Source organism: Jaculus jaculus, chromosome 2 (genome assembly GCF_020740685.1).
Source record: "Jaculus jaculus isolate mJacJac1 chromosome 2, mJacJac1.mat.Y.cur, whole genome shotgun sequence".
NCBI classification, from domain to species: domain Eukaryota; kingdom Metazoa; phylum Chordata; class Mammalia; order Rodentia; family Dipodidae; genus Jaculus; species Jaculus jaculus.
This window is the reverse complement of record NC_059103.1, coordinates 83,720,187-83,732,484: the sequence shown is the minus strand read 5'-3', so window position 1 is coordinate 83,732,484 and position 12,298 is coordinate 83,720,187. Positions and strand designations below refer to the sequence as shown.

The 12,298-nt window shown below is 37.5% G+C and overlaps 1 protein-coding gene across 1 annotated transcript; it reads right to left on the bottom strand.

Annotated features, from left to right (window-relative positions):
* Positions 1-8,231: 8,231 nt before the first annotated feature.
* Fabp2 (fatty acid binding protein 2) lies at positions 8,232-11,972 on the bottom strand. Its single transcript, XM_004658549.2, has 4 exons — positions 11,893-11,972; positions 10,732-10,904; positions 8,803-8,910; positions 8,232-8,282 (listed from the first exon to the last, which is right to left on the bottom strand). Exons 1-4 carry the CDS (start codon positions 11,957-11,959, stop codon positions 8,232-8,234), a joined length of 399 nt encoding a protein of 132 aa, XP_004658606.1. The 5' UTR covers positions 11,960-11,972.
* Positions 11,973-12,298: the final 326 nt, after the last annotated feature.

The window sequence follows — 12,298 nt, the reverse complement described above, 5'->3', positions numbered from 1 at the left end:
GGAAGCCAAGGGCACCTTCAAGTCCTTGTGCCCCAGCTTAAAGCTCAGAGGTGACTGCACACAAGAAGACGGGAGGTTGTGTTGTTCCCAGACTGCAGGCTGAACGTGGGGAGACTATCTACTCTAACATGCATCAACAAGCTCAGGTAATTCTTCAGGCAACTTCTGTGGCTGTTTTTGCAGACACTTCTTTTTTCCTGCCTTATAGGACTAGTGGTCAAAATAAGCTTAAGTACTGTTGGAAAAAGAATGAGTGAATCAACCTTGATTTAGGTATAGAGAATGGAGTTGGCAGTGCACATACCATTAGGTGATGTCTTTTGAAGGAGTCTTTAAATTTTTTCTTAAATCCTTTGTGTGTGTGTGTGTGTGCGCTTGATGCACATGTTCAGGTTAGAGGACAACTTTTTCCACCTTGCTTGAGGCAGGGTTTTTTGTCCAACACTGTGTATGCCAGCCTAACTGCTCTAGGAGCTTCCATGATTCTCCTATCTCTACTTCCTGTCACTCTTTATGAGGGCTGGGATTACAGACGTTTATGAATAAGTTCTGGGCATCCAAACTCCTGTTGTCATGCTTGCACAGCAAGCACTTTTAACCCAGTGAGCTATCTCCCTTGGCCTGAAAACATTGTCTTTTACGTTAAAGATAAGCCTCAAGCTAGTGTAGTGGTGGCTCATGCTTGTAATTCCAGTACTTAGGGATCTGAAGCAGGAGGTTTGTTCTGAGCTCAAGGAAAACCTGTGCTACATAGTGAGTTCTAGACCAGTGTGGGCTACAGAATGAGATTCTGTCTCAACACCCAAGCCCAAGCCATAGTATTTTTGTAACTCAAGAGACAAAATCATTTCCTGTCATGTGCTATGTGACAGAGAGATGGGCACATAAAGTCAGAGTTTGTACACTTAAGTGGTTGGAATATAGCAACAGTGATCTCAATGTTAGGAGATGTTTGTTGGTTTAAAAGAAAACATCAGACATAAGAGGTAGAAAATGACACTAACCATAAGTGAACTTAGGGAAGTGCGTGCAGCCTTGTGTTTTAATAGTGAACAGAGTTTGAAAATACAGGAATAGTGCTCCAGCAGTCCTGAGATTTTCTTTGCTTCTTCATCATTTCTGTCCAAACTAGGCTTTGTAAACAAAGTTCTTTTCAAAAAGAGATTCTCACTTGAATATGAAGTATCCTTCCTAGAAAACTGGGGTAACTGGTGATGTACTTTCCCTGGTTTGAGAAATTTTTCCTTAACTGTTAGTCCAGGCTGACTAGAGAGTAGTTTGCCTTTCAAAACAAAACAAAACAAGACCAGAAACTGAAAGAGTTCATGAAGTTTTCAAGAATTGTTTTGCCTCACAAAATAATCCTTTATAAGTTTCAGATCAAAACAAATAGGCTATTGCTTATTTCATAAAACTTGTTCAATTACATTCCTCTGTGCGTTTGTTCATTCATAGATAGTATTAGTTAGGATCTTATATTTTAGAGCCCAGAAATAACTCAGTGTAATTTCAGGACTGTTTCAAGATTGTCTCTTGGGCTTGTTTGTACTGTCATATGCCTCTGCCTAATGTCATGCAGAACAGATATAGAATAACTCATTCATCCTCTTTCCAGGTGTGGTCCAGATGTTACTTCCTGGGCACACTCAGGGAAAACTGTCTGGACTGGAGAGTGAACTCCATGCTCACTCAGTTTCCTGTTCTAGGGATGTGTTTGGCAAAGAGGGAAAGTTTCACATTGCATTTATGCCCTTTAATATCCTTATTCAAAATGATTTTGTTAAAAGATCATCTAAAAGTAAAATGAAGAAATGGCATCAGGAACATACTCCTTTGCCTAAAGAACTATTTTACCAAGTTTGGGAAGAAAATGGTTCTTTAACAACTAGACACTTTCTAAGTGAATACAGTTGTGTGCTAGAATTATTTGAAAATAACTCCTATAATTTGAGAAGTATGACCTTAAAACTGGACTGAGATGCTAATAATTTGCACATTTTCCTTCTGGGTTTTACTACCCCCCATCTTCTCAGTCCTCAACAACAGACAAGAACTTAAGTGCCTTCTTTGATTCTTGGTCATCCAAGGTCCTGTCAGAGGGACTCTGGTAACCTTCCATTCTAATAGAATCTTTACTGGGGATAGTCATGGAAGAGAGGCCCCTTGGAACAGTTCTTTATCCATAACGATTCATTTGCTTTGTGCCTCTGACGTCTCTCTTCTACCATTACCTTGATCACTCATTTTTTGCTTCAGTTGCATGAATGTTGGTCAATGGGCTTGAAGGACAAGGATGTTCATCACCATGCATATTGAGACATATGGAATCACCATCCAGTTTTGAAGATGATGATGTTATGTTAGGAATTGTGAATCAGAATCAAGATGTGAACCACTGAACACCTGATGGCTGGCATATGAATTATGCATGGGTCTGTGCATATGTGTATGTGTGTGCAGGTACATGTTCATGTGTGTTTGTGCATGGGGAGGATAGGCGTCAATGTTAAGTGTCTCCCTCTATGGTTCTCCACTTTATTCATTGAGGCAGGGTCTTTCATTGATCCAAAGCTAAACAAGTAGCTCATTTAGCTAGCCATGTTGCCCCAGGGATCTGTCTTCACCTCTAGAATGCTGAGATTATAGGCATGCACCACCATTTCTGGCATTTGCATGGATTCTGGGGATTAGAACTCAGTTCCTCATGCTTGTGAGGTAAGCACTTTACAAACTGAGCTATCTCCCCAGCTTTCTTCAAAATAAGATGATTGGTTCATGAGGAAGAAAAAGGAATCCACATTAGTCTTAGATGTAATTTGGAATTACATAAACATTTTAAATCATTTCAAACTCTTGAATCAGGAGTGTAAAACCTCTTTGCAACACCTCTGTGTACCCTGAAATGCAGATTATATTGGAAATCTCTGAAAGAGAGTATGCCCTTGCCCAGTAGATGGCACTCCTCTACTGTAGCGAAAGTGACAACAGAGGGTAGGGAACCATTTCATAATTGAAGCTCCATCCCACCTCCCCATCCCACAAAGCCTCCTCTTGCTTCCCAGTGACCCAAGGCAACTATCATCTCTGCCTATTTACCTGTCTTCAAGTGTCCAATGTTTTGTTGACAGTCTCTTGTTCTTTCAAAAATAGCTTTTATACTTATTAATATTTGGCTCACAGGAATAGGACTAGTCTCATAATTTGTAGGGCCAGTATTAAATAAAAAGACAAGGTCTCCTTATTGAAAGTTTTTGAGAATTTAAAGACAATAACACAGTATTTCTGAGCCTGCACAGGCTATAAACCCATGAAGCCAGTAATATTTAAAAAAAATGATATTTTCCTCCCACCATCTCACCCTCTCAGTCATTCCAAAACTTTCTCCCTTTCGGTGCACTCCAAAGGGCTGCCACAGAAAAGGGATCTGCCAAGATAGGGAGAGCCAATGGCTGTTATTTAGATGTCATAGAATGTTTATATTAGAAAGACGTTTAGAACTCCACTCCAAATCACCTCATTCTACTGATGGTTGGTCTACCTGCCAAAGACAGGAAGTGGCATTCCTGAAGTCATGGTTAGTCCTGTCACAGAATAGCCCAGAACTAAGAGTTCTCACATACCAGAGCAAGGCTCCCTCTACCATACAGGCTCAGCAAGTCAGAATTTAAGAAAAGTTTTCACCTCTACCCAAAGCATACTTTGATCTTTTTTTTTTTTAACAAGAAAAGTTTTACATATGTCAATTATCAAAAAGTTCAGAAATATAGCATTACTATTTTCTTCATTTCTCAAGTGAAAAAAAAAAAAGAGTATAAAGAACTTGAATTTTGATCACTAAGTGGAAAGCTAAGCATTTAGGCAAGACTATGATGAAACTCCTCAGTTTACATCATTTCTGAATTTTCAGCATCTACGTCAACCTGCCTTTCCTGAACATTAGTCTTGCTTTGGGTCAGCTCTGATGACCTCGGGACCCCTTCCAGGCCATCCACGTCCTTCCTATCTACTAGGCTTTCTGCGTTGCTCTTGGGTGTTTCTTCTGCTTGCAATACTGTTCCTTCAGATCTTCCATTCAAAAGGGGATCACATGTCCGATAGGTAACGTGGTGGCAGGCCTCTGGCTGTTTTCTGCATGGAAAAGGAGACACTGCAGTTTCTTTTCTTTTCCTTTTTCTAAGTGAAAAGATATGATTTGATTTAGGCTTATTTTTCTTTTTGAGGTAGGGTCTCATTCTAGCCAGCACTGACCTGAAATTCACTCTGTAGCCCCAGACTGGCCTCAAACTTATAGTGATCCTCCTTCCTCTGCCTGGAATTACAAGCATGTGCCACCATGCCTGAAAAGATCCTAATGGCTTTTATGTTGAAAGAGAATCCAAAAGGGTGGTGGTAGAAAAGAAAGGTTAATAAGCTCTGGGGAGTTTATTGAATTAATCCAGGGCAGAGATAGTGTTGACATAGACTGGGGAGATAGCAGAAATGATGGGAAGTTATTGGATTTCTGAGTAATGTTTGTATGCAAATATTACAATTTTAATTGTTATGGAATTTTATTTTATTTTATTTTTTATTTTTTGGTTTTTCAAGGTAGGGTCTCACTCTAGCTCAGGCTGACCTGGAATTCACTATGGAGTCTCAGGGTGGCCTCGAACTCACGGCAATCCTCCTACCTCTGCCTCCCGAGTGCTGGGATTAAAGGCATGCGCCACCACACCCGGCTTGAAATTTTTAAATACGTATAAATGTGGGTGGAAGAGTTCGTACTGGATTCCCATGTCCTTAGTATGTGCTCCATGTGCCAGGCACTCTTCAACTATGCAGTCTTGGTCAGCTTACAACCCATTGTGTTTCACCCATGCCCTTCCCACTTTTTCCTCAGCACCAAGTTGGGAGAAACAGCAACTGAAAGCAGGTGCCACATTTCACGTGTAAATATTTCAACTTCCACTCCTCCAGCTACTTCTATTCATCCTTACCCTGTGGCTTCTGCATGCTTAGTTTCACACACTCCTGCTGTACTCATTGCCTACCTGCTTTGTTTTTGTTAAACCTTTATCCTTCCTACCAACTTCAGTGACTATCTCAGATTTAGCCTTCCATAACAACAGTTCTATAATCAGTCCATACTGCTCCTTTCACTGAGCTCATAAACTGGCCAATCCAAGCAGCATAAGATAATGACAGTCACTTAGCAAATAATGTTTCTTTCCAGCAATAATAAAAATTATAGAAATTTAATACTAGCAAGGATACAAATTGTAAACAGAAAAAAAAAAGCCTATGGGGAGGCTAGAAATTGAGAAGTGTCTAACCATGCAAGTGCCATTATTTAAATATATATATATATATATATATATATACATATATATATATATATATATATATAAATTTAAATTATTTAAATATATGTGTGTGTGTGTGTGTGTGTGTGTGTGTGTGTGTGTGTGTGTGTGTATGTATTTGAGAGAGAAAGGGGCAGAGAATGAGAGAGAAAGAGAGAGAGAGAGAGCCTCCAGCCACTGAAAACTTCAGATGCATATGCCCCCTTGTGCAACTGGCTTACATGGGTCCTGGAGAATTGAACCAGGATCCTTTGGCTTTGCAGGCAAATGCCTTAACTGCTGAGACATCTCTCTAGCCCCATTGCCATTATTTGGTTTGACTAAATTCACAAGTATCACTAAGGCATTAAGGGCATTTTTTTCTTAAAATTTCATTTTCTGGTTTTTCATGGTAGGATCTCCTTTTTTTTCTTTTGTATATAACAAGGTGAGTAATAACATGGATCATAATGTACTAGTTTGAAAGTCAAAGCCTACATTTAAGTACTATACATATATATCATGGACTTTATATGACATTAGAAGGAATAATGAACTACCTTGTGCTTTGCTCTCTTTTCTTTCCAATAAGATTAAACCTTCATTTTTCCTATTATGTATATGTAGAAAAAGATGAAGTCAGGCATGTTGGCACACACCTTTAATCCCAGCATTTGGGAGGCAGAGGTAAGAGAGGATCACTGTGAGTTTGAGGCTACCTTGAGACTATATAGTGAATTCCAGGTCAGTCTGGGCTACAGTGAGACCCTACCTCAAGAAACAAAATAAAACAAAACAAACAAATAAAAAAAGATGAAATTTCTGGACATGGTGGCACACGCCTTTAATCCCAGCACTTGGGAAGCAGATGGGGGAGGATTTCTGTGAGTTCAGGGCCACGCTGAGAATACATAGTGAATTCCAGGTCAGAATTCCTGGTCTAGAGGGAGACCCTACCTCAAAAAACAAAACAAAGATGAAATTATATTAGTAAAATACATTTATAACCTTTAAGAAAAAAAAGCATATGTGAAAATCTAAATAATTAATACTTGATAGAGAAAGATTTTTATGACATGGTGTGGTCGTGCACTGCTTTACTCTGAGCATTCAGGAGACAGAGGCAGGAAGATTAGTATGAGTTCGAAGACAGCCTATGACACAGAGTGAATTGCAGGTCAGTCTGGGAAAGAGTGAGACTGTGACTAAAACAAAGATTTTTGTGAAGTTATAAAATCAACAGTGGATTTAAGATTTGCTTTAGAAAGATTACATATTTTCTAGTCGTCTTATGCTCAAACATTTTCTCCACAATGTAAAATGTCATATGTAAATACTACTTAAAATCATGTGTGGCACATACTAGGAATTATTATTTTTTTACATACTAGGAATTATTAAATGGTAACTTATCTACGTAAGTATGAAAAGAATTTGTAGCCAGGCGTGGTGGTGCACACCTTTAATCCCAGCACTCGGAGGCAGAAGTAGGAGAATTGCCGTGAGTTCGAAGCCACCCTGAGACTCCATAATGAATTCCAGGTCAGCCTGGGCTAGAATGAGACCTTACCTCAAAAAAGAATTTGTATGGGCTGAAGGGATGGCTTAGCAGTTAAAGCATTTGCTTGCAAAGTCAAAGAACCCAAGTTTGATTCCCCAGGACCCACATAAAACAGATGCATGCATCTGGAGTTTGTTTGCAGTGGCTGGAGGCCCTGGTGTGCCCATTCATTCTCTCTCTCTCTCTCCCCCTCTTTCTCTGTCAAATAAATAAATAAAAATATTAAAAAAGAATTTGTGAACATGAAAATCCATAGACTTTATAAATTCTTAAAAAATTGATCTTCCTTTGCCCTAGTATGCACCTGCTAAAATACAATTCCTTGCAACACATGAAGTTATACAGAAAAGTATAAAAGTTATAATAATCCCCCTATAGAATTATATGGGCATATGAGTTAAATGATTTATGGGCTGTGACAAACTGGTCTGCAGAAGAAGGAGGAGTAGCAGTTTCCAGAAGCCCTGCTGTCTGAGAGCCTTGTGCTTGCCAAGGACTAGTTAATGGGCAACCTGCATCAGAATTACATGAAGCTTTCTAAAAGTCCTGGTTCCACCTGCAGAGATTTTGACCTAGGAGACTGACAGAGAGATTGAAGAGTACATGCATTTTATTTTGTTTTGTTTTCTTTTTTAGTTTACCCTCATTTTCAACAATGTCTCAGAATCAGTGATGGCATACACCACAATCAAATCAAATGTAACATAATTTTTCAAGCCCATCATTTGGCTCCTATCATATTATTCAAAATACTATGTACTGAGAAATATTCACACCCAGTAAAAGAGCATCAAGATCACATTTATCAAAGTTTGTGTCCATCTGTCAGAATTATGATTATGTTTGGATTGTGAATTTATGCAAATATTTCTTTTATATTTGCTTTTCTCACTTCCAACTTCCAGTTGAGTATATGTTGTATATATTTTATGTTAACTTTATATTACTAGATGTTGCCAGAGAAGTTATGTATAATCACTGCAAGATTTTTAAATCTCCCCACCATACACAACTGCTATTTTTACTTTACCAAATGTGAAAACAAAGACAAACAAACAAACAAAAAAAAGACTCAGACTATCAGAGGTATCTTATTAAAGTGAAAACATTATTTTTTTTTTCAAAATGTTGAAAAATTTCTAAAATACCAATAAATGTATATTTTATGGAATACAATACAAATAAAATCCTAATTAGCTTTTACTTCTTGTGCTTTGGTGAGAATGATAATATGGCAATGTTTACAGGTCTAATCAGTCAGTAACATTATGCATAATGGAGACAAAAAAGCAGTTTGGGCACAATGTAGATCTTTCATCCAGCGCTATTCTGTGCTGCAAGAGCCATGCTTATTCTTTTTTAAAGATCCTCTTGGCTTCTACTCCTTCATAAACGTAAGTCTGAAAGGTGTTAAGAAACATAAAAGAATATGTTATAGTTTTGAATGAGCCCATACTAATTTCTCTTGCACTTGATAGCAACATTTTGTAATATCGAGTAAACTCATTAAAACACATTTTGGTTTATAGTCATTTACATTTTCAGTTAAAATTAGCATTGATGTATATGACACATATTGTAAATTATCTTCAATAGATATAAAATATCTTTTTTTTTTTTTTTTTTTTTTTTTTTTGGTTTTTCAATGTAGGGTCTCACTCTAGCTCAGGCTAACCTGGAATTCACTCTGTATTCTCAGGGTGGCCTCAAACTCATGGCGATCCTCATACCTCTGCCTCCCGAGTGCTAGGATTAAAGGCATGCGCCACCATGCCCGGCTTAAATTTTTTTTTTTTTAAATCAGCAATTTTTACAGGAAAGAAGTACAGGTTTATTTATGAAAGCTATAAGATAAGTAACAAAAACTGTGTGATCTCTTTTGTCTTTGGAAAATAGTCATACATCTTTTTTACAACTTACCTGGACTAGTTCACTGCCTGAAATTTCTCGGGTTGTATTGAGCTCATTTCCATTGTCTAAGCGTTTGAATATTCCAATAAGTTTATTTCCCTCAAGGGTCCAGGCACCCTATGTAGTAATAATAAGACAGCATTTACTTATGACCTTACACATGTTGAACATCTTTTTGAGTTTTACAGATTCATCTTTTCTTTTAATCTTCACAGTGACCCTCCATTTGGTGATACTATGACCTCTATTATATAGCTAAGGAGACTGAAGATTGCCAAGTAATTCATCTGAAGTCAGAGCCCAGGTTGAACATAGGCCACTTGGCTCTATAATCTATGTTAAACATTATGCACTCTCCTTGTTAATTTCCACATGTTGACTTTTGAGTCAGATGAATGCTATTATTCATATAATGTTAAATAGTTAAATTGTCATTACAAATATAATTTAACTAGAAAAAAATGAGACTAAAACAGTTTTTATAATAGTTGAAAACAATGAGTTCTTTTAAATTTTAAAATTTTATTTTGCTATTTTATTTATGTGAGAAATATAGAAAGAGGAAGAGAGAGAATGGGTATGCCAGGGCCTTCAGCCACTGTAAACAAACTCCAGATGCATATGCCACCTTGTGCATCTGCTTACATGGGTCCTGAGGAGTTGAACTTTGGTCTTTTGGCTTTGCAGGCAAACACCTTAACCACTAAGGCATCTCTCCAGCCCAGTTCCTTTAACTTTTTATCTTAAACATGAAAAGGTATATTCTCAAGCTGCTTATGGTAGCACATATCTATAATCCCAGCATTCCAGAGGCCAAAGTAGGAGGATCATTATGAGATACAGCCTAGAGTGGAACCCTGCCGCAGTAAAGTGAAAACAAAAAAATGTACATTCTCAACAACCTACAGTGCATTAACATTTTTTCATTTGGCTACTAACTACTTACTTTTTTCTTTGTTTTTGAAAACAAGGTCTTATGTATCCCAGGCTAACTTCAACTGACAATGTAGCTGAGGATGACCTTAAATTTCAGATTCTCCTGCCTCTCCCTATCTAGCATTGGGATTACATATATGTACTACCACACCTGGCTTATTTGGTACTGGGAAATGAAACCAGAGTTTGTGTATTCTAGAAAAGCACTCTACCAACTGAGTTATATTTCTAGCCCCTCAATTTATTAAAAGCATTTGTTAACAGGCCATTATGCTTGAGTGACACACACTGAAAGCCTTTCTTACTCCAAAATATGTATAGTTGAAAACACTGGACTTTAAATTTCTTTGTGCATAAATCTATACTTAGTCATTTTAAGGATATTTGTGTAATTCTTATTGTTCAATCCACATTCTTCACAGATATATATGACAATGAAAAGATACATTTAAATACCTTGTCAGTATCAGTATGTGCAAATACAGAATACAAACAGACATCATTAGCTTCTTCAGTAAATGAAGGCAATTTTCATTAACAAAGCTATTCCATATCTTAAGCACTTTGTTTTAGTATTGGTTAAAAAAATTCAAGAACACATTGCTTATACAAAAATTACTTGGGGTAGGAAGCCAGCTTAGTTGGTAAGGTGCTTCCCATGCAAACATCAAGACCTGAGTTCAGATCCCCAGCATCCAAGTAATAAGCTGGCTGTGATGGATTACACCTGTGAACCCAGTGCTGAGAGGCAGTGATAGGAAAATCCTAGGGCTCACTGGCATGGTAGTCTACTGAAAACAGTGAGCTCCTGGTTCAGTGAGAGCTTTTGTCTCAAAAAATAAGATGGAGAGCAATTGAGGAGGACACCTGACATCACCTCTGGCTTTCATATGTGTGCACATGCACATACATGCATGTGCATGCACACCTTTATACAGAGCAGCTACCCAAAAATATACACACACGTATCTCTACTCACACATACACACACAAGAGTCTTACATTGACTTCAGTTCCATCTGCTAAACTGTATGTGAAGGCAACACCAAGTTCAAAAACAATTTCAATGCTTCGAAAAGTGCTTGATTCTTTGACTGTGAATTTATTTCCTTCCTGTGTGATTATCAGTTTCAAATTATCATGGGCTGCAAGCTTCCTTTTTACCATGTTAATACCTGTAAAAGGAAAGAGATTGGAACATAGAATCAAAATGCCATATAAAATGTTTCTTGTTCCAAGTTCTATTTATTCATTCTTATTTTGAGAGTGGAAAAAGAAAACCAATATATTGTCTTGGCACAACAACATTCAGGTTACTTCTGGAAAAGAAGTTTAAGTTCATTCAGATCACTGACTCAAACTGTTTTTCTAGTTAGGAAAAATAAAACCAAGCACAGAACTGTGACATCTCAGTGCTGGGTCATTTTATCAAGAGTACCCAACCTTTTTGTTTCAATATTCAGTCAAATTTCAGAAATATCAGATGAAGTATTAAAAGGTATAATCATATGTTTGTAAAGAAACACAAGTTCAATTCTACATGTCCACTACTATTTTTTAAAAGTATTTTTATTCATTTGAGAAGGTGGGTGGAGAAGGAGGGAGAGAATGGGCATGTCAGGGCCTTCTGCCTCTGCAAATGGACTCCAGAAGCAAGTGCCATTTTTTGCACTAACTTTATATGAGCATTGGGGAATTGAACCCAGTCCATCAGGTTTTGCATGTAAACATTTTTTAACTACTGAGCCATTTCCCCAGACCCATATTTGTTATTTTAAAACTATTTTGCTTTACATAATTGCATTTAATTAGTTTGAATCTGGCTCTTACTATATAACCCAGGCTGGTGGTGACCTTGCTGTGTATCCTTAAACTCACAATCTTCTTGTTTTATTCTCCCATGTGGTAAGAGTGTGAGCATATATCAAAATTTCTGTGGCAAAGAAGGAAGAAAATATTTCTGGATCTTTTGTGAATTTCAGAGAACAACACCTTTAGAGAATCCTTCCATCTAGAAAGGTGACACATTTTTCCATAATGCATGAAGTGGGAATATGGTGTTCCCTGTTCTGAACCACCACTTGGATCCTCACATCACAAGCCAGCCCAAAGTTACAAAGATGTAAAATGTAAACAAAGAGCCTCAGAGGATGATGTTCTTACCCATTTTTTCCATGAATTTGTCATAGTTCTCACTGCGGTCTACTTTCCAGGTACCGTCAAATGCCATGATCTCAGGTGAGTTGACCTCTGGAAGCAGAGATTCAGTCCTGTCCTTAGGAGAGAATTTATTGTATTTCTTATCTTAGAACCAACTTCATACCATGATGTGGAAGTTTAAAGTTCAAGAGGTCACCTAACTATTTCAAATGCCAAGCCCTTTCCACACTTACCTGATACCTTCTGAGATTCAACTGAATTAAAACTTAATAAGCATATGGGCTTGAAACTACAACTTGGGAAAAATTTTTTTATCTCAAGTATTAGAAATATTCTCTGAAGACAGTTTTCTACTTATAGTTCAAGGTGCACATTATATAGGAGCAGACTCAATTTGTAAGATGTGATA